This window comes from Eptatretus burgeri, chromosome 1 (genome assembly GCF_056783735.1).
Source record: "Eptatretus burgeri isolate ZD-2024b chromosome 1, Ebu_testis_v1, whole genome shotgun sequence".
In the NCBI taxonomy this organism is placed as follows: domain Eukaryota; kingdom Metazoa; phylum Chordata; class Myxini; order Myxiniformes; family Myxinidae; genus Eptatretus; species Eptatretus burgeri.
The window spans coordinates 140,693,883-140,721,527 of record NC_140961.1 but is presented as its reverse complement, the minus strand read 5'-3'; the positions used below and the strand labels follow the sequence as shown (position 1 = coordinate 140,721,527).

At 42.1% G+C, this 27,645-nt stretch overlaps 1 protein-coding gene across 6 annotated transcripts in view; it reads left to right on the top strand.

Moving 5' to 3' along the window:
• The window catches only part of LOC147035631 (dynamin-1-like), a 200,182-nt gene that overhangs the window by 149,036 nt on the left and 23,501 nt on the right, over positions 1–27,645 (top strand). For all 6 annotated transcript variants that reach the window (XM_085845574.1, XM_085845532.1, XM_085845547.1 and 3 more), the window contains 3 exons: positions 24,919–25,028; positions 25,466–25,577; positions 26,112–26,282. In XM_085845574.1, coding sequence (XP_085701700.1) covers positions 24,919–25,028; positions 25,466–25,577; positions 26,112–26,282 — 393 coding nt within the window. The remainder of the gene's footprint in view (positions 1–24,918; positions 25,029–25,465; positions 25,578–26,111; positions 26,283–27,645) is intronic.

Here is a 27,645-nt window from a genome sequence, read left to right as displayed (position 1 = left end):
GTGTGTTGGGGTTGAGTAGAGGAAGGTTCCTTTCGAAAATGGGCGCGCTGCGATTTTCAGTGTGGCCGCCATGGCAGTCGTCTTGAAATTGGTTTTCGTCAATTTCAAGAACGGCTTGGCTTGTCCGATTAAATCCATTTTTGCAGTGTGTGTGTTGGAGTTGAGTAGAGGAAGGTTCCTTTCGAAAATGGGCGTGCCGAGATTTTCACTAGTCGCCACGGTAGCCATCTTGAAGTCTGATTGATTTTCGATATGACGTCCAACGTGCTCTAACTGACTGCATCATCGTGATATCACTGCTTCCTTTTACAATGCAAGGGCTGAGGGGTTACGCCCGCTTTGCAGAGGTATTTTTTTTAATGACCTCATAGGTTCTTTCGTTATGACGTCATAATTGCAGATGTAGATCGCTACATCTGATCAGTATGAAAATTTTTGAGGGTCATCTCAGGATAAAATGGTCCACAGAAAAAAAAATGTTGACGTCATCGGTCACGTGATTCAGCGGCCATGTTGTTTAAAAAAAATATATCATCTTCTCTGAAGTGGCTGAACAGATCGAGGCAAAATATACACATATAACTGCCTATCCGTGAGGAACAAAAAGTTCACACACACGACGTCATCAGTCACGTGGTTTGGCAGCCATATTGTATTTACCCTAAAACCTATAAATAATCATCTCCAGAACGGCTGGACAGATCGAGAGGAAACTTCACACAAATGTTCCCCAAGGCATGGATGTGCAGGTTTGTTAAGGAATTATTGATAGGTCATATGGTTGGATTGAAGAATTGGGTTGAAGAAAAATATTAAATGTTTTCTCTGGAACCGCTTCATCAATGGACATGAAACTACATAATTATGATTTAATAGTGATGGGGAATACATGTTTTAAATTTCAACTTGATTTGACACATGGTCTGGCAGCCAGAATTATTAAATTTGTTTGATCTGGGTTCTTTTTTTATGATTTAAAAAATATATTTTTTTTTTTAAAATAAGGCTCACTTGGCTGTGTTTGGATGGGTTTTTGAGGGGAGAGGAGTAGAAGCTGAAATGCGAAGCCTATCTAGGTTCCTCCTGATGACTTGATCTTTGCTTTTTGCTTGTTCGTGTACCTTCTAATTACTCCAATGCAGGACTGTCCCTCCTTGATCTTGCATTTCATTTGAATTGAATTTATTTTGATCCCATTCTAAATTCAAATGAATAATAATAATAAACGTCATGGGTCAGGGTCAGATGTACAATCAAAGCAGGAGGTCTTGGTACCCGATCATCACTGCCAGCAGGTATAACGTGGCAGTTCTAATTATGTCTCTTATTAATTATGTAACACAACAGTACACAAACGCTACACAAAATATGGTTGGCTTTGGGTCTGCCAGACCTCTTCCTGTCAGTTTCCTCCAGTTTCCAAGTGCCTTTTGATGGTGTAGGAAACTGTACTCACTGACACCTTGGCTTACTTTGCAATTTCTCTAAAGGAAAGACCTACACTTTTAAGGGTTTTAATGGTCTGTCTGTCTTCCTTTGTTAATTGTCTTTTTCTTGCCATTATGATAGCAATACACTACTTCCTGCAGTGAAATATGGTCCAAATAATGCTTCAGAGGGTGTCGCAACACAGTCTGTTGCAACACTGCTTTTATTCAGACAGAGGGTTTGTAACTAATCAACAAAAGTCAGGACACCTGAAGGAATTGTTTGCATCAACTTTCAAGGCTTAATTTACTTCCATTGCTGCAGAACAGCTGCAGTTGCTAACCCATTACTTGTTCCCTGAAAAGGGCCTCTTTTAACAACTCTGAAATTTACATTATTTTTCAGTTTTTGGTAACCTCAACTTTTTTTTTAACCTCTGGCAGTTTACCGCTTAGCTTTGTACCATTTCAAGTTATTCACTGGACTTGAACTGCTTAAATTTCAGTAAAAACTGGAAAAATGGGGGTTTTCTCAAACTCCTGACCGGTAGTGTATGTATATATTATTTTCCATTGAAAAGAAAAGTTAAAAAAACACCAATCTTACAGAATATAATCAACACTAAGGATGATTGAGAACTTTATAGCCTGGATCTTTGCCAACTACTCAGACCAAGATGTCAGTGTGGGGAGTAGCATACATTGTTGTGCAAAAGAAATGACTCTTTTGTTCATCCCATTCAGATATTTAATTTAATCATTTTTGAGCTGAGTTTCGTTCCTTCTACATATAGATGATTAAATAACTGCTTTGCCTGAAAAAACAAACCCTCCTTTTTGCTGTGCAGATGACTCCACATTGTGCTGGGTGGTACCCAACTCACTGACAGCAGCTGTGCATCCTTCTCAGCAGATCTGGAAAAGATACAGATGCTGGTCTGATGCATGGAAGGTCATTTCCCACCTTGTATCTTTGAAAGGATCGTCTATCAAAGCTACTTATCTTCTTCCTGGTCGTCCACTGGAAGAAGTTTCATCCCTCAAACTTTATGGTCCTCACAGTCATCCATGACATTCCCTGGTTCGACCATGTTAAAGCTAACCTTGAAAGGCAACCACAGACTCTGCATCCTCTTCTGTGCCAAAAACTTCCTTGGCAAGCTGAAATGTCTCAAGGCCATCGAAGATCTTTGTCAGTAACTCAGTGGAGTACTTCTCTTCAATGGACTACATTCCCTGCTTAAAACCCCTTGCTATTCGATGTTGTGGAATCCAAAGCTCTGATATTGGCGTTTCACACACAAAAACAAACAAACAGAGGAACAGGGCCTGTTGTTCTGTAATTGCAGATGGGGTGGTTCTCTGTTTTCTTCCATTTCTCTACTACTTTTGCTCTTCCTCCTCTTTCAGTCCTCCACTTCTCCAAAATGCACATATTCTTCCAGTAGACTTTCTCATTGTTGACCTTCCAAAATCCATGTTCCTCCTTTGTTTCTCTTTTCTCCGACCTGTGGAATCTCTTCTTTCTTCTGAGTTGATACAACCAACTGTCCTTCCTTTGCTTCAAGATGGCAGTTTACTGCCATCTCACATCTTTCAGCCATACCCAGATCTTTTATACATCTGTTAACCCTGCCCAACCTCACCCCTCTTACTTACTGGTTTCTATTGCTCCCCCCTATCTATCCCCTTTCCAGTTAATTCATCAACGTAATTGTTTCTGTGTGGTTATTTCCCCACAACACAACGCGTGTGCATGTGTATACATATCGCAAGCAATTAAGTATCACGAGAAGCACCTACTCCCTACAGGAGTGGCCAGAGGGGTTATATTGTTATGCTTATCCAAAATATCTCTTGTATAATTCAAAACACCTCACTGCACAGGAAAATGTGGGGACAGGAATACTCCACTGTGAAGGGTGGGGACTTGTAATACCCTCTCCCACCTGGAACGGCACTACACGATACACATTTACATAAATAATTTGTGTTTCCATACCTATACCACCCACCCTCTGCCTCCAAGACCACCGGCAAAGATAGAAACAACCCTGTGCACTAACTGGGGCCATGCTGATCCTACGTGTGACAAGTCTGGATGTAATCGGCCCAGAACTGTAGGAGTAGCGTGACACACACACACACACACACACACACACACACACACACACACACACACACACACACACACACACACACACACACACACACACACACACACACACCACATCAGTAACATGATTTATCGTAAGGATTCCACCGATTTCTCTACAAACAGCAAAGATCAGAGTTGGTCTCAAAAAGACGATTCATTCGTGACTCACGGACTTCCTGAAACCCCCGCAGTCTAACGTTTTTGTGACTGCTAAGTTCTATACACACAGTGTAACTGTCTACTGCTAATGTTTTAAGATGTCTAAACACACCCAGGCTTCGAGGCCTTTTCCCTCGAGATTGTGTAATTATTTCCAGCTGCTGTTACTTGCATCTACTTTTTCCAGCATATTTGCCCAGGTATTAAATTTTCGTGGAATTTTATTGCATCACTTCATGCTAGACGTGTATTACAATGTACGCACTTGTTGCACGCAATGAAAACCATCACCCGTGCCTTGAATTCAGTTAACTCCATCATACGGCACTGGCTCCACTCAAATATTTGAGGCAGACTTTCTTGATTATTCTGTCACTTGGTCTGAATTTACTTATTTTCAAGTAAATTTTGCTTGGAGACAAAATATTATATTGGAATAAAACTTTCACTTTCCTAACCCTGAAAACCTATCTAATTTATTTTGTTTCTTCCCCACTTAATTGATGTAATCCCCATGTTTGAACGCGACCATCCCTACCTATGTCAGCTTATCGAGTCCATTGTGTTTTTCAAAACAATATATATATATATATATATATATATATATATATATATATATATATATATATATATATATATATATATATATATTGATTCATTCAGGAATGAATCACAGATTTAGTTGTGCTGCAATGAAAGGTTTTCGAATTTTTGCTTCCTCTGTAAGAAACGACTCCAAAGTATTCCTTGTTGAAAGGAAAAGGTGTTGGATATCCTTTGTGGTGACTTTTCAATCACCAGTTAATTTATACTGGTTGGACTGACAGGATGGCTGAGAGGTACGCACACTCACCTCTTAAGCTGTCTAGCCTGGGTTTGAATCCTGACTCAGCTATAAACTGTCAACCCGGTGCTTCACAGGCAGGGTGACGCATCAATGCGTGTGCCATCCCTCAGATTGGACGTTAAGCTGGTCTGCCGGCATTAGTTGGTCGACGTTAAAGATCCAATGGTGTCCTTCGCGAAAATTCCAAATTGCTGCCGTAACCTTGGTTGAACGCCAGGCCCAGCCAGCCAGTTTGTGAAAGACTTGGGGCTAGCTTCCCCTAACCAACCCCACAAGAACTTAGGAATAATTGTGGCCATTAAAGAAGTTAATTTTATTGGTTCATAGTTCAAATACCGATGAGACTGACTTCTCTGTCCTTTGCTAGGTTGCACAGCTTTCCTATAAAAGGCATCCTCTTTCTCCTGCCCATCCCACATTTCTTTCCTCTTGAGTTGCATGATTCTTTCATCTATTTATAATACAGGTACATCTTTCTTGAAATGAGTGTTTTCGATTATATTTTTACAAGTTTTACTTTTTATTCATACTACTGTACTTTGCTTCATGCTAATCATTTTCCAATTATATATATATATATATGTTTTATATATATATATATATATATATATATATATATATATATATATATATATATATATATATATATATATATATATATATATATACAGTATTGAGAATTGTTACCCCCTTTCTTTTGTGATAACTTTATCTTCCTGTCTGTCCTGCCTCTGCTGCCTCCTTTCCTCTTCCCCTTTGCCACAATTCCTCAAGCCCTACCTCATGCTCATACATTCCCTTCTTGAACTGTTCAATTCATTCTTAGTCATTTTCCAATGCATTTTGTATAATATCAATCATTTTGCACAAGCCTTAATGGTTTCACTTCCATTACCTTTCTACATCAACAGCTACATTTCTACTTACCACAATTTGCTGGGCAGGGGAATTCGTGCCGCCATCCACAACTTCAGAAAAAGGAATTAAAAATTGTGAAAACGTATCTGCTTCGCTTCTGCGCTGTATGCTTCTGCCTTCTGAGCTTCTGATGCGTTTGCTTCATTGAATCAATGCCCACTCTTCATCAGCAGTCTTTCAAACATCCATTTTGGTCTGGGAAATGTAGTCGCTCTTGACTCTGGTGCGAATTGGACAATGACAATTGAAAAAATTACATTCGCACTCCGCAGCCGTTCTTAACTTAACTTTACTTCATTTAAGAAGGTTTGAATGTTTCGATCTTTTTTCTTGCATGATTCCTAGAAATTCCACCCCTTTCCTTCGTTCCTCCCCGTACACCTCCCATCGAATCCCTTCACTCTTGCTTGCACCCCGTCCTCTCTTGCTCTCCCTGCTACGCCTACATCCCCCAATACAGAGCAGAGGCGCCTACGTGGCAAACAGTTGACTTCAGTGTGCCAGACTTTGGTGCACAGATGCTGGATGCAAGGGGGGGGGGGGGTCAGGGCCATAACTGTTGAATGAGTAAATGCTGTCGAGGGTAAAGTTACACCTGGAGGATATATAAACTTAGTTTGTCCACATATATATATATATATATATATATATATATATATATATATATATATATATATATATATAACGGGTCTTCGAGGTATAACGGGTACGTATGTTTGCTCTCGTTATGGTGACCAGCTTTCGGCCAAAAAAGCCTTCTTCTTGGTCTTCCTCAAAGATCATCCAGAAGCTACGTCCGTGACTCATTTAATTCCCTCCTGTTGTATACTTTACACAAACGAGGCACCCCACTCATGGTGTGGAGTTTCTGCTATTTCTCAGTTTAATATATATATATATATATATATATATATATATATATATATATATATATATATATAAAGTAAATGTATCATAAGTTTGAATGGAGTTAAGAATAGTATAATGCTCTTCCCAAGCTATTAAGATACAAAATTTTAAAAAAATAAGAAGCTCTGAACTGATAAATATATATATTTTACTGTTCTTAACTCCGTTCAAAATGATGACACGTTTACCTTTTTATAATGCCCCTTAATGGTGCTGGTTCATCGTGATGGTCTGGAAATCACTCCGAATGTACAGTAAATGTAACTGCTGCTGCCACGGACACTGGCAAGTTGGGAGAGGGGGAACATCTGTTAGCCACACACATCTACATTCTTCTTTTGCTCTTGCTTCCCATCCATTACTTTTATTATTTCTGTCCTTCCATCTAAGATCTTTTTTTTGTTTAACTTACAGTTTATAAATGTTGATAGATTTCTTAAAATTTCATCTTGTTTAAGCACTTCATATTTTGCCTTCCTTCTTTCCTCTTTTTGTCACAAATGTTAACCTCGAGTTTTTTTTTGATTTTTTTTTTTCCCGACTTTCCAGGTTTTCAAAAACCCGATTTCTATTGCTATATCTTTTAATTTATACTTTTTTTGCCTTTTGGTCATTATGTGTGCCTGCCTACTACAGTCTTCCCACATCCTTGTCTGCCCCTCAATCTTGCTGCACCCACACCTGCCCCTCAGTCTTTCTGCACCCCCACCTGCCTCTCAGTGTTGCTGCGGCCCCACCTGCCCCTCAGTGTTTCTGCACCCCCACCTGCCCCTCAGTGTTGCTGTGCCCCCACCTTCCCCTCAGTCTTGCTACTCCCCCACCTGCCCCTTATGTCTTGCTGCACCTCCACCTTCCCCTCAGTCTTGCTGCTCCTCCACCTTCCCCTCAGTCTTGCTGCATCCCCACCTGCCTCTCGTTCTTCCACCATGTGTGTTTGACCCTTGGTTTTCCTGCTTGTGCACCTGCCCCTTGGTCTTACCCCCATGTTCCTCTGCCCCTTGGTGTTCCCGCTTTGACATTTACCCCTCGGTCCCCACATTCTCTTGTTTGCCTCTCGGGCATTGCACCCACTGACTCCTCAATCCTCACGTGATCCCACCTGACTCTCAGAGGGTGACCCCATTGGCCGATTGGTCGGAGCGCGACCCTGCCGGCCGATGCACTTTGACTTGTATCGAAATGCTTCACCTTCTGAGAATGCTTCACATGCTGCCCTGGAGACTGCTTGTCATTCACATTGATCCTCAAGCCGAGCCCCTCAACTCCCACCTCATGCTTATGTGCGTGTTGTTCTGTCCACCAAACAGTGATGACTCCATTTACACCTCGCTCGCCGAAAACATGGACCAACTTCTATCCTCTCATCCCAACTCTCTCTTCCTCAGATGTGATGACCGCAATTGTCATCATGCCATTTGGCTGGGTGTGTGTACCTCCCTCACCTGTCATGGCTCTTCAGCAAAAGACTTCTGCAACTCATTGGGACTGACTTAATCGGTCAATTTCCCGACCCGGATCTCAACCAACAGTACTCCATCTCTTCTGGATCTGATTTTGACCAATTTCCCAGAAAACGTCTGCTGTTCTTCCTTCCCTCCAATCGGTTCATCTGAACATATTCTTGTCAAAGTAAACATCTCTCTGGCTGTTATTAAAGAACCACCTCAGTGCCGTTGACTCTGGCATTTTACTCAGGCCATCTGGCAAGGTCTTCAAGCAGCCATCAAACTTCTAGACTGGTCTCCCATCTCTACTTTCTTCGACCTCAACTCATCCTGGGAATTTTTTCAAAGAAATTTGCTCTCTCTCTCATACACAGATTTATCCCATCTCGTCTTCAGTTGTCCTTCCTTCCTCCCACCCATGGTACACTGAAGCTTGTGGTGAAACATTTGTTCTGAAACAACTTGCCTTTGCCTTCAGTTGAATTTGCCTTCCATAAAGCGATCCCAGTTCCTTCCACAAAGCTTGGACCAAGTGTGTGTATACCCTGAGGAGAGACAGGAAACAACATCCTTCCGATCTCAAGTCTGAACTCTCAAAGCTGTCTTACTCCTCCAAATCCTGGTGGCATCGAGGTAAGTCTGTTTCTGGTGTATGTTCCCCCGTCCATCCCTTCCCTTTCCTCAAATGGCCGCACAGCTGACACTGCACGTGAAAAGGCTGAATGCCTAAACTCTGTGTTTGCTTCTAAATCTTGTGTCCCAAACCCATCGCTTTCGGTACACACCTTACCCAGTCACTCCCATCTGTTCATGGACTCTGTGTCCTTTTCTCCTGACAAGGTGGAGAACTTGCTGTCGAACCTTGACCAAGATTCTGCAACCAGTCCAAACGGCATCAGCCCACATGTCCTAAAAACCTGCTCTGCTGCTCTTACTCACCCTCTCTTTGTTCTATATACCCTCTCATTTGCTCAAGCTCATCTGCCTTCTGCTTGGAAATCAGTAAACATTACTGCCCTGCATAAAAAGATGCAAAAACAGATCCCTGCAACTTCAGACCAATCAGCCTTCTCCCAATCATCAGCAAGGTTATGGAATCCGTCATCGCTTCTGACATTAAATACTTCCTCTTCGCCAATGGCTTGGTTTCTGATCATCAATTTGGATTCAGACCAGGTCACTCTGCTATGGACTTCCTGTTCTTGCTTTCCCAACAATGGATGGAGGTCCTCAATGCCAGACATGAGATCAGAGCTATTTCCCTCGACATATCATGTGCTTTCAATAAGGTCTGGCACCCCATCCTGCTCACCAAACTCTCTTCCCACGGTATCCAAGGCAATCTCCACTCTTGGCTCGCAGACTTCCTCTCCTGTCACAGTCAACGTGTGGCCCTTAATATAATTCTCTCATCCCCTCTTCCTGTCCAGGCTGGAGTTCCTCAAGGTAGCGTTCTGGGCCCTGTGCTTTTTCTCGTTTTCACCAATGATCTCTCCGACTCTCTGGAAAATCCTCTGTATCTCTTTGCTGATGACTCCACCCTCTGCCGTACCATCTGTCATCCCTCAAATTGGCAGGCAGCACCCTCTTCACCTTCTGCAGAACTGGATAAAATCACAAGCTGGTCCAACACTTGGAACATTTCTTTCAATCCCGACAAATCTCATACTCTCACTGCATATCTCCAAAAGGGCTGTCTGGAACCCCCCCTCCCCCCCATCTAATTTCTCAACAATCTTTTTGAAGAAATCCTTTCATTCAAATTTTTGGGCCTCACTATCCGCCATGATCTTTCCTTGGAAAGGCACATCCCCAAAGCCAGTCGCCGACTGGGCATCCTCCGTTGTGCAAAGTCCTTCCTTGGCACACCTGAGCTCCTGACCACTTACAAAGCTTTCGTCCGCAGTCTGATGGAGTACTGCTCCCCCCCCCCCTCTGGGCTGGTGCTCCCGCCTCTCACCTTTCTTGGCTTTAAGCTGTAGAAAGCAAGGCATTTAAGATCATTGGTATCTCCCACGATGAGGCGGTGTCTTTGGGTCTCTCACTCTTTCACCGCAGGCAGGGTGGTAGTCTTTCTGTCTTCCACCATCTCCTCTCCAGCCTCGCCTCCCCTGCTCTGTCTGAGATATGTCCCCCCCCCCATATTTCCGGAGGGCGCTCAAGGTCTGCTAGCTACCCCCTTATTGTGAAACAACCAAAATCAAGAATCACTGCTCATCTTCATTCTTTCATTTCTCTTTTTTTCTGCCTTTGGAACAAACTCCCACAACTCTTCAATCCCACTCTTCCCTCCAGTTCTTCAAAACAGCTGTTCACCACCATCTCTTGTCTTCCCCCATTCAAAACCATGATCTTTTCTACCCCTATTAATCCACCCCAAACCAAGCTCCTTCATCTTCTCTGCTTAAAATTTACTAGATCTTGTGTGTCTATTCCACACTGTTTTGTGCTTCCCTCTCCTGTCTCTCTTGTCTCCTGCTCCCCTTGTTATATGTTCTGTGTGTTAGCTCTTATACGAGCCTTGACATTGTTTATAAAATTAAAAAAAAACATACGATCTTCACCAAACGAGCCTGGTGTTGGCGCAGTGGTTCGGGCAGCGGCTTTGGGATCCAAAAGGTCCTGAGTTCAAACCCCGTTGGGCCACTGAATTAATACACCAGGGGGTTGACTCAGCCTGTCATCCTTCCGAGGTCGGCGAAATGAGTACCAGTGTACTGGGCCGGTGTATACCCCGGTTAAAATAGGTGTACCATATCCCTGTGTCGTAAGAGGCGACCAGGGTTGCGTCAGGAAGGGCATCCGGCGTAAAACATGTTCCAAATCTCTATGCGGATCATACGGATGATCCGCTGTGGCGACCCCTAACGGGAGCAGCCGAAAGAAGAAGAAGAAGATACGATCTTCACCAAACATATTATTGGATTACTTCCAGGAAAAAATAAAAAATGCAGGCTGTGTATTAGCACAAGCCATGATCGAGGCCGAAAGGCCAGTGATCTGGTTTTATTTGGGGTATTTTTTTTTTCATCCAAACATAGCCCTCAACCTTCCTCTGGATGAAAGAAGAGGCCATGAAAAGTTTGGTAGCACTGTGTCCTGCAGGGGGTGGATGCATAACAAACAAAAGAAGGGCACTCAGTCGAGCTCATGCTAAATGATGTCGTTTTTGGCCCAATCTCTCAATGGTCAAAAATCACTTTTAAATCAAGAAAAAGAGTCATCAGAGATTGCAGTCCCTCGCCAGGACTTTTGTGTGGTGTTTGTGTACTGGTGTGTTACGTAATCAATAATACACAACGAGAACTGCCATTTTGAACTGCTGGCAGTGATGATCGGGTACCAAGACGTTCTGCTTTGATTCAACCCCTCTTTGAACAGACACTTGCCCCTGACCCATGATGTTTATTATTATTAAAATGAATTCAGAATGGGATTAAAATAAATTAAATTCAAATGAAATGGAAGATCAAATTGATACAGTCCTGCATTGGAGTCGTCAGAAGGAATCCGAACAAGAAAAAAGCAAAGATGAAGTCATCAGGAGGAAGCTGGATAGGATTCGGGTTTCAGCTCCTACGCCTTTACCCTCAAACCCATCCAGGCGCAGCCAAGTGAGCCTGATTAAAAAAGAAAAAACAAATGGAACCCAGATTCAAAAGATAATAATAATTCTGGTTACCAGACCATGTGTCCGATCAAGTTGAAATTTAAAACATATATTCCGCATCACCACCAGGTCACAATTGTGAAGTTTCACTTCGATCACTGAAGCAATTCAAAAGAAATAATTTTTAAAAAGATTTTTGCTCAATCCAATATGGCTGCCAGACCATGTGACCTATGACATCATATGTGCGAATGTTTTGTTCCTCGTGGATAGGTGGTCATACGTGTAAAGTTTCACCTCAATCTGTTCAGCTGTTTCATGTTCTGTGCGGACAGACAAACGGACCCAAATGCAATTCCCTGTCCAGGAGAGGGTAATTAAAAAATGATTGTACCCGGATCTGGATTCGGATCTTCACTACAATTGAATCCATTTTTCCTCGTCACACACCCAGTGTCCACCAAGTTTCATCCAAATCCGTCCACCAAAACAATCACTCTATATTTTGGTGAAGATCCGGATCCGGATCCGACTACTGGAATTTTTAATCAGTTCATCCTTGTTACACATCCAACCTGTCCACAAAATTTCATCTGAATCCATCCACAACTTTTTGAAATGTCCTGCACACAGACAGCCAGGCAATTAGACAGACAGACAGACAGACAGACAGTGACGGGTGAAAACATAACCTCCTTCCACCTTCGGTGTTGGAGGTAACAAACGCAAACAAACAGACAAACTTTCTTTATATATTAGACTAGCAAATACAACTCGTCGCTGCACTGACGGGAATAGTAAGAGGGAGATGGAGGGGGAGGTGCAGAGAGCATGGAGGGGAGAGAGAGGAGGGAAAGGGGAAGAAGGAGGGGTGGGGGAGTGAGGAAGGGTGAGAGGGTAAGGAAGCGGGGGGGAGCCAGGAAGAGGGTGGGTATGGTGAGGAAGGGTGGGGGGTGGGGAGAGCAACACCTCAGAAATCATTGCAAAACACTCCAGGAGGGAGGTGGAAGTGAGGAGGATGGGGGGAGGGGGTTCTGGACTTGCGTTTGGAAAGGTGGAAACGGGGCAAGGGGATCTCGACTTGCATTCGGTAGTGCAACTTGTGGAGAAGGTGGGGGCAGTACAGGATTTAATTGCATGGTGTACATTAAAACAACATGTTAATACAGCACGCGGGGACTGCCCGGAGATGTCCACGAGGTGTGGTGAGGGGTGGAGAGGGGTGGAGAGGGGTGGGTGTTTGAGAAGGGGTAAGCATGAGGGGAAGGGAAGGAAGTTTGGGGAATGGAAGGCAGCATGATGGGTTTTCAGGAGGGAGTTTCTCGGACCCGCCACTTGACCTCCGACCCTGAAGCCGCAAGCCATGGATAACTCCGTGGCCCGACGGGTTGCTCGGCTACCGCGGACGCCGGTTGGGGAACTTGGTGTAACAGGGTCCCTTATTCCCAATGTTGTATTACCTATTAATGACCTAATTACCTCAACTGAGTAACCGCGCTCTCAACGTCCCACCCTTATTTACTGATTAAGTACGGCCAAGCAAAACTGTGGATGGGGCGTTGGCTATCTCGGAGCGAAGTAGTGGGGTACAACATCCCATCTATTTATTGTGTACACACTGCAGTATATCGAACCAATAAAGGAAAAGAGACAACCGGCAGGTTCAAAACAGTTTTCCAAACTCGGCATGTATTTACAGCAAGGCACTGATCTTAAACATGTATTCACAAGGCAATAAAAGGCAGAAAAGGAAAGTAATTGGCCCTTAGCACATAAAATCTCTATAAACAATCTTACTTATCTGCAAAAACGCAAGACAAGTGTGCCACAATCATCCGGGAAAAGCAAGGAGGAGGAAGAAGAAGGAGATGGAGGCAGTGCGAGGCTTAGGTGTGGCCTCTTTCTTACCCTGTGCGGATCCCCACATGAAGAGATGGGAAGTTAAGGAAGGTGGTGTGTAGGTGTTATGTGGAGGGAGAGGTGTAGTGTATGTGACGTAAGCTTAGAGGAAACGGTGTGATGAACGAAACAGTGCCTCGCCCATTTGGGGATGGAGGTCAATCGTGATGGCTCTTTGAGAGTTGTTGTAGCTCTGTACGTCTCAAGTAGATGAATTTAGGGTTCTTAGAGAAAGCAAGAAAATATCGTGCAAGTGAGTATGGAGCTACTGCTGTTGCCAAGTACCTTGTGGCTTCATTTGTGTTCTGGTCTCGCCCCAGTGCAGCCCATTGCAGGCCAGCACAGATCGTCCCAGGCTAACGCAGCTTGTCTCACGAACAAGTAAGCACCTTCACTTCATGAGATCCCAGCACACACGAACAGCAGACCCGAATCGCTTTTGTTTTAGGCCAGGCGTGGCCTCGGGGGAGCAGAATTCACGCGAACACCCTCCAACCCTGCGTGAGATGGAGCTCCAGGGGGCATGGGTTTCCACCTGATCTCTGATCCTGTTGGGGCGTCCTCATTGGCTTGCACTTACTAACTCTTCACGGAAATGATGGCAGTGGCGTTGCGGTGGAGAGTTCTCGAATGATCGATTGCACTGCAGCGACATATGACTTGTAATTTAGCGCTTGCATTGATTTGTCATGTGTGTGCTGCATGGCCTGTTGCATTGTGTGTCGAAGTCGGACTGAGGGATTGGGGGGGCGATAATGGTGGGGTGTGGGGGGGCAGATTATAGTGGGTTTGAGGACGGAAGGGATGGTTGGGAATTTAAATGAAATAGGCTCTTTAACCTGTATGGCATGGATGGAAAGATGGAAAGCACACATGGGGGAAAAAAGCCCATGCAACGCATCTTTGGGTAAGACATTTCATGACACGTGCCACAAGGCACAGTAGAAGGAGGAAAGGATCAAATGTAAACAGGAAAAGACAGCATTGCCAATCGAGGTGTCCGTTTCCAGTGACCTTGGCTAATTAACGTGGAAATTAGAATAACATTCACGTACCAGGGTCCGAAAAACGAAGAGAGTAGAACTTGGAAACTGAGGTGTGCTGATATTGTACCTGTGATAGTCAGAGCAACTGGAGTGACAAAGCAGAACCTCCATTGAGATTTGGACAATGATACTCGGAAATGTTGCAAACGAATTGCTTTCAGATTGTCTGTTAATATTTCAGATTTCAGATTTCAGACTCCATCATTATCCCAGATTCGCAGAGGGAGTCACTTCTGGCATTTCATGCAGTGACAGGTTCAGACAGCACAAGCCAGTTTGCTGGAATTGCAAAGTGCTCTGCATGGGCTGTCTTTCAAAACAACTCCCACCTGTTGAATAACCTAGGCAAAGAGGAAATTCCTGATGAGAGTGTGATTGCAGATGCTGAGTTATTTGTCTGCAGGCTTTATGACCCTCATGGCCAAGATAACTCAATTCAGCAAGTAAGATGTGATCTGTTTCTCAGTCTGACCAAAGCTATTGAGAATCTGCCTCCAACTCGCGATGCTCTGATTCTACACATCAAGCGAGCGCACTACCAGACTTTTGTGTGGAGAAGAGCCTTGGAATCTGAACCACATCTACCTGCACCTGAGAACTGTGGGTGGGAACAGGTCGTCAAAGATGGCAACGAGACATTTCAGCCGCGACTCATGACTGCACAGCCTATTACTGCTTACTGTGTAGAACTGACGACATGCAAATGCTGTGGGTCATGCTCAACTCGACGGTGCAAATGAACACGGAATGGACTGCCTTGCACGAAAGCATGTGGATGCAAAGCCCTTTGTAGGAACCCGTTCAGTGTACAAGCCGATCAATAGCTCTGAAAATTGTACTTGGGTGTTCTCACAACACTTTTCTCTTCTGCAAAGCAACGTAATTTTGTGTTAGAAAGAATCTGACAGCTGTTGAAATAACCTTTGACTGACTGTAAACCCATCTCCATCAATAGTGCTAAACATTTTCTTTTTCACATTTGTTGCTCGTATGTGCATTTTCAATTTCGTCTTTAAGTTGTCAATTATGTGAAAAGTTGTGATCCAGTACAAAAATAAAGCACAAAATAGTGTTCCTCGTGTCAGATTACATAGTATTTCACAATCATGACAAATTTCTGGCCACTACAATTTGCAGTAAGAAAAAGACTAAATCTGATGGTGGCCATTTTGATTACTGTCATGGTGGCCATAATATTCAGATGCAGACTTGGCAACAAGTGGAACTACACTTGGTCATGCCTAGACTCTTCAAAAACACCAGTTGCACCATTCTAACATGAAATCAGCAGCGAACCTATTTTCTAGGCTAGCTACAGATTTTGGCTTCTAGACTATGTTGTTAAGTGACAATCCTAAGGAGAGCCCTCAAAACAACAATATGAGAACAGAACATGCTTCTTAGCTAAAACATCAAAATATCACAACTTGGTGCTCAACATGACCCTCGTAAACAAAAATTTAGGCAGGTGCTTTGGCCTTTGGGTGGACTCCATTATGCCTTTAGACTTCCACTGAAGGAGATTGGAGCCAACGTACAAAAGCATTCTGCTGCAATTGGGTTTGTAATATAAAAAATCGATATTCACTTAGATATCGCTTTATTTCCAAAAACATTTGATATTGTGCTATTTTGAATAGAAACTGGTGTGATGGAGTGAGTGATGTGTCAAGGTGTGTAGTTTTTAAGGCGTTGGGCTTGTTGATAACGCGTATTCGTATTCTGGTGTTCTGCCCGGAGGCAGATTCAGGACTACCTAAGCAGTTTCTTGACGAGAGTTGCATTGGGTGGTTTGCCATTGCATTCCCAATGATCACGTGTAATCCTCTGCAGTAAGTACATCTTTTTAACAGGAATGTGAAAATAGGATTAGGGAAATGTGTTTTTTTTGAATAACATAACATGAAGAACAATTCCACATCCTCTTGACTTGTACTATTATAAGAAACATCATATGCTGCGGAGTGACTATTGGGGACACGTCATTACTTATAGACGACTAATGACTGGTTTAGTCTTGTGGTAATACTAGCCTGTCTATTACCACAAGACTAAACCAGTCATTAGTCGTCTATAGGTCATGACGTGATGGTAGAGCGATTTCGGGGCCAGAATTTTGTGCAGCATATGCGCAGTGCTTAACTCACCAGAGATGTTATCAATTTATTTCTGAGTTCTTCACCATACTTTTTGCACCGATTATAATCATTGATATCATGATAGTCTGCATATGGTACACCTACTGTATTTCAGTCTGTAGGTCTTTGTACTTATTATTAATAATAATAATAATAATATTATCTTGCCCTTGAGCAATGCCATACAGTGCTGCAAACGGACACCCCTGCGCCCGAGACGAGTAGATAGATGTTTGCTATTTGTCCGCCTGATTGTCGGGCAACATTTTGGGGATTCTTGGATTTGATTGTATGCAGGATTTCTGTGACGTATGCACCATTGCAGGTTAATACAATGCAGTGAATATCGTACCTTGATATGTTATTTTATTTCAGTTTCATTGAAACAAGTACTTGTCACGCGGTTTGCACTCGATACTAAGCAGGTTGGTGAAAATGCTTTCGGGCTGGTAACTTATTTTGGTGAACAACCCAGCCGGTCTGTTTACTGGATTTCACACCTGTAATAATTACCTTCGCAAACTTTGTTGCGAAGGTTATGTTTTGATCAGTGTATTTATTTATTCATTTGTGAATATGTGTGTTTGTTTGTTTGTTATTCGCATAACTCCAAAAGTATTGAACTGAATCGCAGCAAATTTGGTGGGATGATTGGTTATTGTCCGAGGACCATTTGATTAGATTTTGGGAGCGATCGGGTCAAAGGTCAAGGTCAAGGTCATGAAAAGGTCAAAATCGTCTTTTTACCATAGCGTGGTCAATTTGTATCCAATTTGCATGCAACTAATGCCAAAATGTTCAAAATTCAATGCCTCATCTTGTGATATGTGACATGACACAATGACGTAATAACCCTTATTAGCGGTTGGGAGTCAAAGGTCAGGGGGGGTCACGACATTGCAAAATGTGCGGTTTTAGTCATAACACGGTCAATTCTTATCCGATTTGCATGAAACCAACACCAAAATGTTGACTGTTCTGTTCCCCACACTCTAATACCAATTACAAAATTAAGAGTACAAAGGTCAAGGTCGAGGTCATGAAAAGGTCAAAATCTCATTTTGCCATAGTGCGGTCGATTTTTATCCAATTTGCGTGCAACCAATGCCAAAATGTTGTGAATCCAATGCCCAATCTTGTGATATATGATATGACACAGGAAATTTAATGTTTTTAAGCCATCATAACACATATGAGATGGCAGATGTGGTATGGGATTAAATACCCTCACAATCAACAGTTTCTGGGGGTGGGGGGGGGGCAAAATGTAGCGTTGGCGAAGGTATGCGCTCTACTGAGTGCCCGTTCTAGTTGGGCCTGTTTTGGAAAGGAAAAGACTTGAAACTTTTCAGAGTTTTAGTTTTTTTAAAGTTTAAATACAAGGTGTCCAATAATAATAATAAACAAGAAAAAGAACAATCAGAGAGTGCAGACCCTCGCCAGGACCTTTTTGAGTGGTGCATTTTTTTTATAGGTTTTTGGGTAAATCCAATATGGCTGCCAAACCATGTGACCTATGACATCATATGTGTGAACCTTTTATTCCTCGTGGACAGGCGGTCACATGTGTAAAGTTTCACCTCGATCTGTTCAGCCATTTCAGAGAAGATTTTTGAAGGTTTTTGTTTTTGGTTTTTTTTTTCAAACAATATGGCTGCTGAATCACGTGATTGACGTCATCAATTTTTTTTTCTTCTGTGGACCATTTTATCCCAAGATGACCCTCAAAATTTTTCATACTGATCGGATGTGGCGTTCTACATATGCAATTATGACATCATAACGAGGGCCCCTATGACGTCATAAAAAATCTCTCATTCCACATGAGTTCTTGCCATTTGTCAAGTTTCACTTCTTTCCTTGGTGAGGTTTCAAAGATACGGAGGTCCAAAGTTTTTCCGTTTTTCCAATATGGTTGCCACACCACGTGACCTATGACGTCATAATTATTAATTAAACATTCTACATGAGTAGTCACACCAATGGTGAAAATTTTGTCTCAATCCGACGAGCGGATTGTGGAGAAAAACACAAAAGTTATGTGCAGACAAACAAACAGACCCAAATAATGCAATTCCCTCTCCTTTGGCGAGGGTAACTAGATATATGAGGTCACCCATTTGATTTCCAAGGGTAACAAGCCTCCTCGACCAGGGAGGATTACCCTTGGCGATGACCCATGACTTACCCTTGGCCCACAATCCAACAACGGCCATTTTACTTTAGAACTGCCATATGACCTTGACCTTCAATATTTGCAGTAGGCATAGAGGGTAAATTAAGAAAATGTGTTCCCATCTATTAATCTGTCTTTTCAACTCGACATCATGAAAATCAGAGGAAAGTTATTCAAGTTATGATCAAAAAGGTGTTTTTTGTTAATTAGGTCACAATCTGAAAAAAGTAGGTCAAGGATACTGATCAAATATCAGGTGCACTATTATGATACAAGAACATCTTGCCAAGGTCAAGTGGTCTTTGAGATTCTGCATTTGCAAAATTAAATGATGACAAAAAAAAGTATTTTTTTTGTTTTTTTTTCCCCGACCTTGACCTTTAACTCGGTTAAATATGCCCTGCTCTTGGGCGTAGGCTATCTAGAGAGGAAAATTTCATTCTGATCAGACATGCTATAGTTGAGTTTTCGTGAAAATTTTTAATATATCTCCAACTAGGCCATGACCTTAAAAATTAGGTCAATGTCAAAAAAAAATTGTCAAATCCACATACTCTCTATTCCTATTAATGATGTAAAATTCAATTCTGAAAGTCCCAGGCGGCTTTGAGATACAGCTCAGAAAAAACAAAACGAGAACCAGCTCCCTGCTGATGAAAATCAGCCCCATTGCGTGCTGCTGCCACCACCGTGCTTGACGAGTAGGTATTGTGTTAGCTGGGTGATGTGCAGTGTTCAGCTTGTGCCAGACGTCACGCTTTGAATTTAGACCAGAAAATTCAAGTTTTACCTCGTCTGACCAGAAAACGTTTCTCCACATGCCTGCAATATTATTTAGACATTTTTCGCAAACTCCAGATGAAATTTTAAATGCGTCTTTTTCAGTAATGGCTTCTTTCTTTACCACTCCTCCATGGAGGCCAGCTTTGTGACGGCAATGGGATATTGTTGATTGATGATCATTGAAACCCCATCTCGGACATAGAGCCTTGCAGATCTTCCAAAGTCATTGTTGGATTGACAGTGTCATCCCGAACCAGTTTCCCGTTTTCCCGGCTGCTGAGTTTGGATGGGCGACCTTATCGGGGTAGAGTATGGGTGCTGTGATACGTCTTCCAGTTCTTAATGATGGATTTCATCGTACTCAAAGGGATAATGAGTAACTCTGAAATCTTATTATAACCCTCTCCTGAACGGTGATTCTCCACCACTTTGTCTGACTTCTTTGGAAAGCTCCTTCGTCAACTTTATCACTTTGGAGTAGTTTCTGAATACATGTTAAGATTGATTTAACTTAACATTGTGACCCTAGAGGTCTGCGCACTCACCTCTGAGCTGTCCAGCCTCAGTTTGAATCTCGACCCAGCTATAAACCATCGCCGTGTTGTTTCGTATATAGGACGAGGCATCAATGTGTGTGCATCATCCATTGGATAGATGTTAAACTGGGCATTCCATCTGCTAGCATTAGCTGGTGTCCGTTAATGATGCTATGCTCTCCTTTGCGAAGTGTGAGTGAGCCATCGCCGGCACCCTCGCTAAGTTCCAAATTCCTGCACTGTCCTGCATCGGAGTGGTGATCTATCCGGGATTGCAACCCAAGCCAATAAACTGCTTTGGCAGAATCGACGTTCCGTATAGAGAGAGCATGGTTAATAATAACAATAATAATTGATATATAAAGTAGCTGGATTTCTCAGTTTGTTTTCCTCTTTCCACCCTTTTGGTTGGACAGCTGGCTTAAATACACCCACAATTGAACCTCAAAAAATTGAATCGTTTGTCTGCCATTTTGCTCACCACTTATAAGGCCTATGGCCTTAGGCTTCCTGCATTTGATGTGCATTCGAAGACTGAACTCCGTGTCTTCTATCATGAAATAAAGGTATGTTTTGATTCCCACCATTGCAGAGGAAATGAGGTGACGCATGTTTTGTTCAGGAGCGATCGGGGCAGCGGTCTACTATACGCCGCCATAAGAACTTTTGTATTTGTGCAAAACACCAGTGAAAAAATGGAAGGTTGCTGTACATATTTTTTTTGTTTTCATCAAAGTTTTCAAGGCTGAATCGTGTGCAGATACAGATTTTGTAAGCAAACTGTATTTCACCTGTACATGGACATGTAATTCATTTATTATGTGAATTGCACTGCCTATATAAAAGTCCACACCCCCTTTCAAAAATTTCACCTTTTGGTGCCTCATAGCCTGGAATTAAATTGCATTAAATCAGACCTTTTCTCCCTTTATTTATACATCGTAACCCACAACTTCTACAAATTTCAGATAATTAATTAAAAACACAAAACTAGAATATCTTGGTTCGATAAGTGTTTTTTTAAGTCCACACCCCCCCTTATTATATAAATTGTAAATTAGCTCAGGTGTAACCAATCACCTTCAAAATCACACACCAAGTTAATTGGCCTCCACCTGTGTTAAATTGTCGTGATTCTGATTATTTCAGAATAAAATCAGCTGTTCCTGGAGGTTTCTCCGGACCCCCGGGATCAAGTTGTCGAAAGGCACAGATCAGCATATGGTTATAAATATATTTCAAAGGCCTTGAATATCCCTTGGAGCACAATCAAAGACAATCATTAAGAAGTGGAAGGCATAAGGTACCACGAAGACCCTGCCTAGATCAGGCCGTCCCTCCAAACTGGATGACCAAGCAAGGAGGAGACTGATTATAGAGGCCACCAAGAGGCCAATGGCAGCTTTGAAAGAACTGCATACCTCTATGGCAAAGATTGGTCACTGTGTACATGTGACAACAATGTCCCAAGCACCCGACCTCAATCCAATCAAAAATCTCTTGCACGACTTGGAGATTATTGTCCATCATCGCTCCCCACACAACTTGAATGAACTTGAACAGTTTTGGACAGAAGAATGGGCAAATATTGCCCAATCAAAGTGTGTAAAGGTGGTTGAGACCTATCCCCACAGACTCACAGCTGTAATTGCTGTGAAAGGTGCTTACACCAGGTATTAACTCGGGGGAGTTGGACACTTATCCAACCAAGATATTCTAGTTTTGTATTTTTAATTAATTTTCTGAAATTTGAAGAAGTTGTTTTTCACTTGGAAGTTGTGGTTTCCGATGTGTAAATAACAGTGGAAAAGTCTGGTTTAATGGAATTTTAATTCCAGGCTATAAGGGAACAAAAGGTGGAAAATTTGAAAGGGGGTGCAGACTTTCTTTTGTCATTGTAAATATACATACGTGGCAAGTTAAAGGCGACAAAAAGCAGGTTGGAAGGAATTAAAAGCTGTTTTATTTCGTTTTTTTGATTTTTTTTTTTTTTCCAAACGTGGTAGAAACGCTTTTCGAGAGGTTGTCATTGATACAAAATCCACCAGAATAATAAAAAAAAAAGTTGGTTATCGACGAGTTATGATAAAGAGGTTCCAAGAGAGACAACTTCAAGCTCGTTCATTGTGGTGACATGATGTTAAATATGTAATAATCGATGTAAGAATGCCCGTGCACTTTTATGAAGGTGGGGTGGGGATGGGGAATTGGGTTCGGAGGGGTGGTGGGGGAGCAAAGATGGGACAGAGTCGGGAGGTTGCGACTTTGGGGGGTGGCCAGAGTTTAACGACTTTCTCTGGGGAAGGTTGATTTGTGTCAAAAGCGAGTTTTGAAGCCTTCAGGTTGGGAGGTGGCAGTTGAGGACTTGGGGTTTGTGATGGGGGGAGGGGGTGGGGTTGAGTACTTTAAGTCTCATTTTACATTGCACGGATGTTCTGTGGGTTCCTGCTAGTATTAATAATAATAATAATAATAATAATAATAATAATAATAATAACAACAACCAAGGCAAGTGAAAGAGAGCAGAGCAGTTTATTTTTTTTGAAATATTTGCACTATAGGCATGTTGAAGCCTTGATGTCAAGAAAACAGAACCTTGTGCCGTAAAGGGCCAATTCATCAACGTTTCATCGAACCAGTTTTGCTATGCTGGCCTATCCTTACCCGACTCTACTCCCCCCCCCCCGTCCCCAACCCTTGGATTGATTACCAGTGGAGTAAAGAGGCAAGTCTAAAAGTTGGAGCCATTTCCGGCCATGCCAAAATGCCTTGAGGCCAAGGTCTCGCACCGCACTGCCAAATCTGCCACACATGAAGACTTGTCACGTCAGTTTGAAATGCTTCTTCACTTATGCCAAATTCCTCACAAATGATTTTTTTTCACATCTGGAAAAGAGATGCCTTGCAAACAAGTTTCTTTTTTTTGTTTCCCCCTGCCCCCTCCACACCATTCAATCATTGTGCAGGTGAAATATTGGAACTGTTGCGTTACTAACCTTTGAAATTGATGAGTTTCGAGTTTGAACAAATAACCAGAGCCAGTTTACATGCCTGGCCTTTTGTTGGATTCTTCTTAGCGCATATCTATGTTTTAACAGATGGAAGTGCTTAAAAAAAGGATTTCGTAAATCCAGACGGATCCCCAGCCCCTTCTGGGAGAGAGAGAGAGTTAGATTTATGTATAAGAAAGGGGTAGGAGTGGTCCGACTAAGAATCGGGAAAGTTTCGGGTTGCGCTTGCCTGCATGGCAGGGAGCTATGAAGTTTGCAGCAAGTTTCTTACGTGAGCGAATGAATTGATCTCTTATCCTGGAATCCCCAGTTGCACAGACCTGGTACATTGGTAGGTCAACAAACCATCAGGTGACGTTTTCATGATTGCGCCAACTCACTGACATTACTGTATTCAAAAGGCAACTGCTCATGGCATGGCGTTATTGCAGCATTTAAATATGTCTCAAAGTGTGCTTGTAGGTGTTTCAAAGTTTCTTTTAACCTGAATATTTCTTCCTCTACCGCCTTGGCATTTAAAATACTGGAGCAATTTGTCACTTTAAAAAAAACAAAAAAACATTTTACTGGCTTGAAATTGTTTGTTTAGTTTGTATATAAAATTGGTAGATAATGCTTTCGATTATTTGCAAAAATATATTGGCTTTCCACAGAACAATATGATAGCGTCTTCTTCTTTAACGGCCACAATTATTCTCACGTCCTTGTGAAGTTGGTGAAGTCCGCCGGCGATAGCTCGCCTACTCTTCACAAAGGAAACCGTGCGATATTTAACGTCCGCAAACTAATGCCGGCGGACAAGACGCCCAGTTTAACGTACATCTGAGCGATAACGCGAACGTTGATGAATCGCCCTGCCAGTGAAACACCGGGACGAGTTTATAGCTGGGCCAGGATTCAAACCCATGCCAGACAGCTTTGAGGAGAGTGTGCGTGCCTTTAGGTCATCCTGCCAGCATCTATTTCAGTGTGGTGGAAGGATGGTTCTGGTGCATGTGTTAATATGAGTAAAGTGCAACTAAAACTCAAGTGCATGAAGCATTTTGAAAAGGAAAAAAATAAAATAAAGGTTTGGGAGGGAGTTGTAGAAGTGGACTTCCAAGCACTGAAAACATGCATGGTCAGTACCATAAGCACGTACGGAGTCACAACTGGATATTCCTGGCTAAAATCCCTGGAGTAAGAGAAAAATAGAAACATCTTGAAATAATTTTATACAATCAGGGTTATGATTGAATTAAAGTAAAGTATTGTATTTCTTTCCTGAAAAAGAGGTGCTTCACCCACCCACGTACTGCACTCTCCCATATTTAGCTCAAAAAATGTAAATTGAAACTTTCACGAGGTGCAAACAACGTGCATTAGTGTTTTACTCGGTTCAAGTTTACTTTCCTTGTTTATAAATGCTTTCTCATTTGTCCTTCAAAATAAGCATGCGTGAAGGGCTGATAGCATGGGCTGGAGGTATGCACACTCGTCTCTCTAAGCTGTCTGTCCTGGGTTCAAATCCGGGCACAGCTATAAACTGTCATCCCGGTGTTCCACAGGCAGGGTGATTCATCAACGTGTGCGCCGTCCCTTGGATCGACGTTAAACGGGCGTCCCATCTGCCGGCGTTCGTTGGTGGATGTAAAGATCTCACGGTGTACGTCGCGAAGAGTAGGCGAGCTGTCGCCGGCACCATTGCCAAATTTCAAATTCCTGCCATAACCAGCAGAGGGCATTGCATCAGCAGCATAGCTGCGCTCTCAGCCAATGATGCTATCTCGCAGCTTTGTGTTGCGTACGACCGAAAAAATGGCATGCGTAAATATCCCCACGGCCACTTTGATTTAATGCTACTCTCTTTTCTGCAGGAGAAGGAGAAGAAATACATGCTTCAGTTGGACAATTTGAAAATCAGAGACATTGAGAAGGGCTTCATGTCCAGCAAGCATATTTTTGCCATCTTCAACATGGAGCAGCGGTGAAAGGCTCTCTACTCACTCACTCACTCACTCACTCTCTCATTCACTCTCTCAATCATATTTATTTGTTTAATTTGTGGTGTTTTCTTTTTCTGTTATGATTGTGTTTTATAATATTTCTTCAATTCATACAAATATTATGGGGACGTACCATCACATTGCACCACATAAAGCAGTCATTTATTTCAAGATTTCAATCATTCACCTCACTTCACCTATTATAATTCACTGTAGTTTCCTGCTCACGTCACCTATAATGACGAGATTATTGTGCACTTTAAGCAATTGCCTCTTGTGCCATTGATTCAAATTTAAAATCGCCGAAGTTGCCACTTTTGTGAAACTGCAAAACTTGTACAATCATTTTTCGAAGAGGTGTTATTTCTGTGCCTTTGTCGTTGACTATCTTTCTTTCCCACTAAATTATGGGATGTAGAAATGTCTACAAGGACTACAGGCAGCTGGAGCTCGCCTGTGAGACGCAAGAAGAAGTGGACGGCTGGAAGGCATCCTTCCTTCGGGCGGGAGTCTACCCTGAAAAAGCCCAGGTATCCACCAAGCACAGTGTTTTTATTTCAGTCGGGCTTTTTCCCCACCTCCGTTTCTCATAAATTGTGAACTCCTTGTGAAAACATTACTGGAATGTTGCATTGCAGTTTGGAACTTCCGCTCTGAGTCTGGTAGGTCAACGGTTCAATTCTGATCCTGACCCAGTCATACTAAGGATATTAAAAACGGTTGTATTGCTCATTCGCTTGATGCTCAGCATTAGTCAGATTGAGTATGGATAAATCCCATGGGATCGGGGTTTCGGTCGGAGATTTCTCATTAATTTCCTTGCTGAACGTGGAGAGAAAAGTAACATCATAAGATGGCATCGCAAAACACACCCAGAATGCACCAATAAATTGTCGCTTCCCTATAAGCAGCCCCAAGATCATTGGCTGTGTTTGTTTGTTCATCTGTTGAATGTCTTTGTCTGCATGCAATGTGCATCATTTGTGTAATGACATGTCTATTGTCTGGTATCTCATGATAGTACCCCCCCCTCCCCTCCCCACCAACCACCTTTCCATACTCAGGTTGACAGCGAAGATGGCAACTCTAACGATGGCTTGACAAAGTCAATGGATCCTCAGTTGGAGAGGCAGGTTGAGACGATTCGCAACCTCGTGGATTCATATATGGCCATTGTGAGCAAGACTATCCGAGACCTTATGCCCAAGACCTTGATGCACTTGGTCATCAATAACGTAAGTATAATCAAGCCACAGCATTCTCATTTCTCATGCCATGCTCCACTTGAAGACCCCACACACTGTTTGTGTGTATAATTTACAAAAGTAATTTCAATACATCATTTTTTAAAAACATAATTCTTATAATTACTAGACTTTATTATTTCTAAGAGCTTCACCCTTTGTGCGTGCCTCAAAAGAAGATGGTGGCATCTTGCTGTATTTATTCATTTATTGAAGAAGCAAAAACTTTAAACTCGTTTCATAATTCAACTCCTACGTGTCTGCAGCACGTACGTGTCTGCAGCACGTACGTGTCTGCAGCACGTACGTGTCTGCAGCACGTACGTGTCTGCAGCACGTACGTGTCTGCAGCACGTACGTGTCTGCATTTTTTAAAATTCACTTTCTCAGCAACCATTAGTCTGATTGACACTAAATTTTCCAAATAGGTGCGACTTTTTCATCATAATTATGACATCATCAGTCACGTGCTACAGGCACCATCTTGGAAATCCCGAAAAACTTTTCACCTCTATATCTCTGAAACCACTTCATGGAAAAAAAAATTGAAACGTGGTTCATTGTCAAGTACTCCCCATGCAGAATAAGATATGTTAATGATGATGTCATCGGTGCCTTCATTATGATGTCATCATTCGACAAGTACAACGCTTAATCTGGTCAGTATGAAAAAAAAAATTCTCTGCATTTGTTGAAACTGCCAACCGATCAATGCAAAACTTTAACTAATTGATCAACTACCCATGGGAAATATAGTATGATAAAAGTGACATTATCGGTCACTGGTGTGGCACCATATTGGATCAAAGAAAAAAATGAACTATATATATGTATATATATGTATATGTATATGTATATGTATATATATATATGTATATGTATATATATATATGTATATGTATATATATATATGTATATGTATATATATATGTATATGTATATGTATATATATATATATGTGTGTATATATATATGTATATATATATGTATGTATGTATATATATATATATATGTATATATATGTATATATATATATATATATATATATATATATATATATATATATATATATATATATATATATATATATATATATATATATATATATATATATATAATGCGCTTGTTCATCCGCCTGTCCGTGTGTAAAACTCCTTTCCACCCATTGGTTGGCCAGCTGGCCTGACTCCAACCACAATTGTAACCTGAAAAATGAGATGGTCACCATTTTGGTGCAACGCAAAGCAAAAGACATCTGCAGAGGTGTCATAATCACACTCGTGATGCCCTCCTTATAAGTTTTTCCTTCAGTGTAAAACAGCCAAAGCGACTGTTCATAGGATCATCAAATATC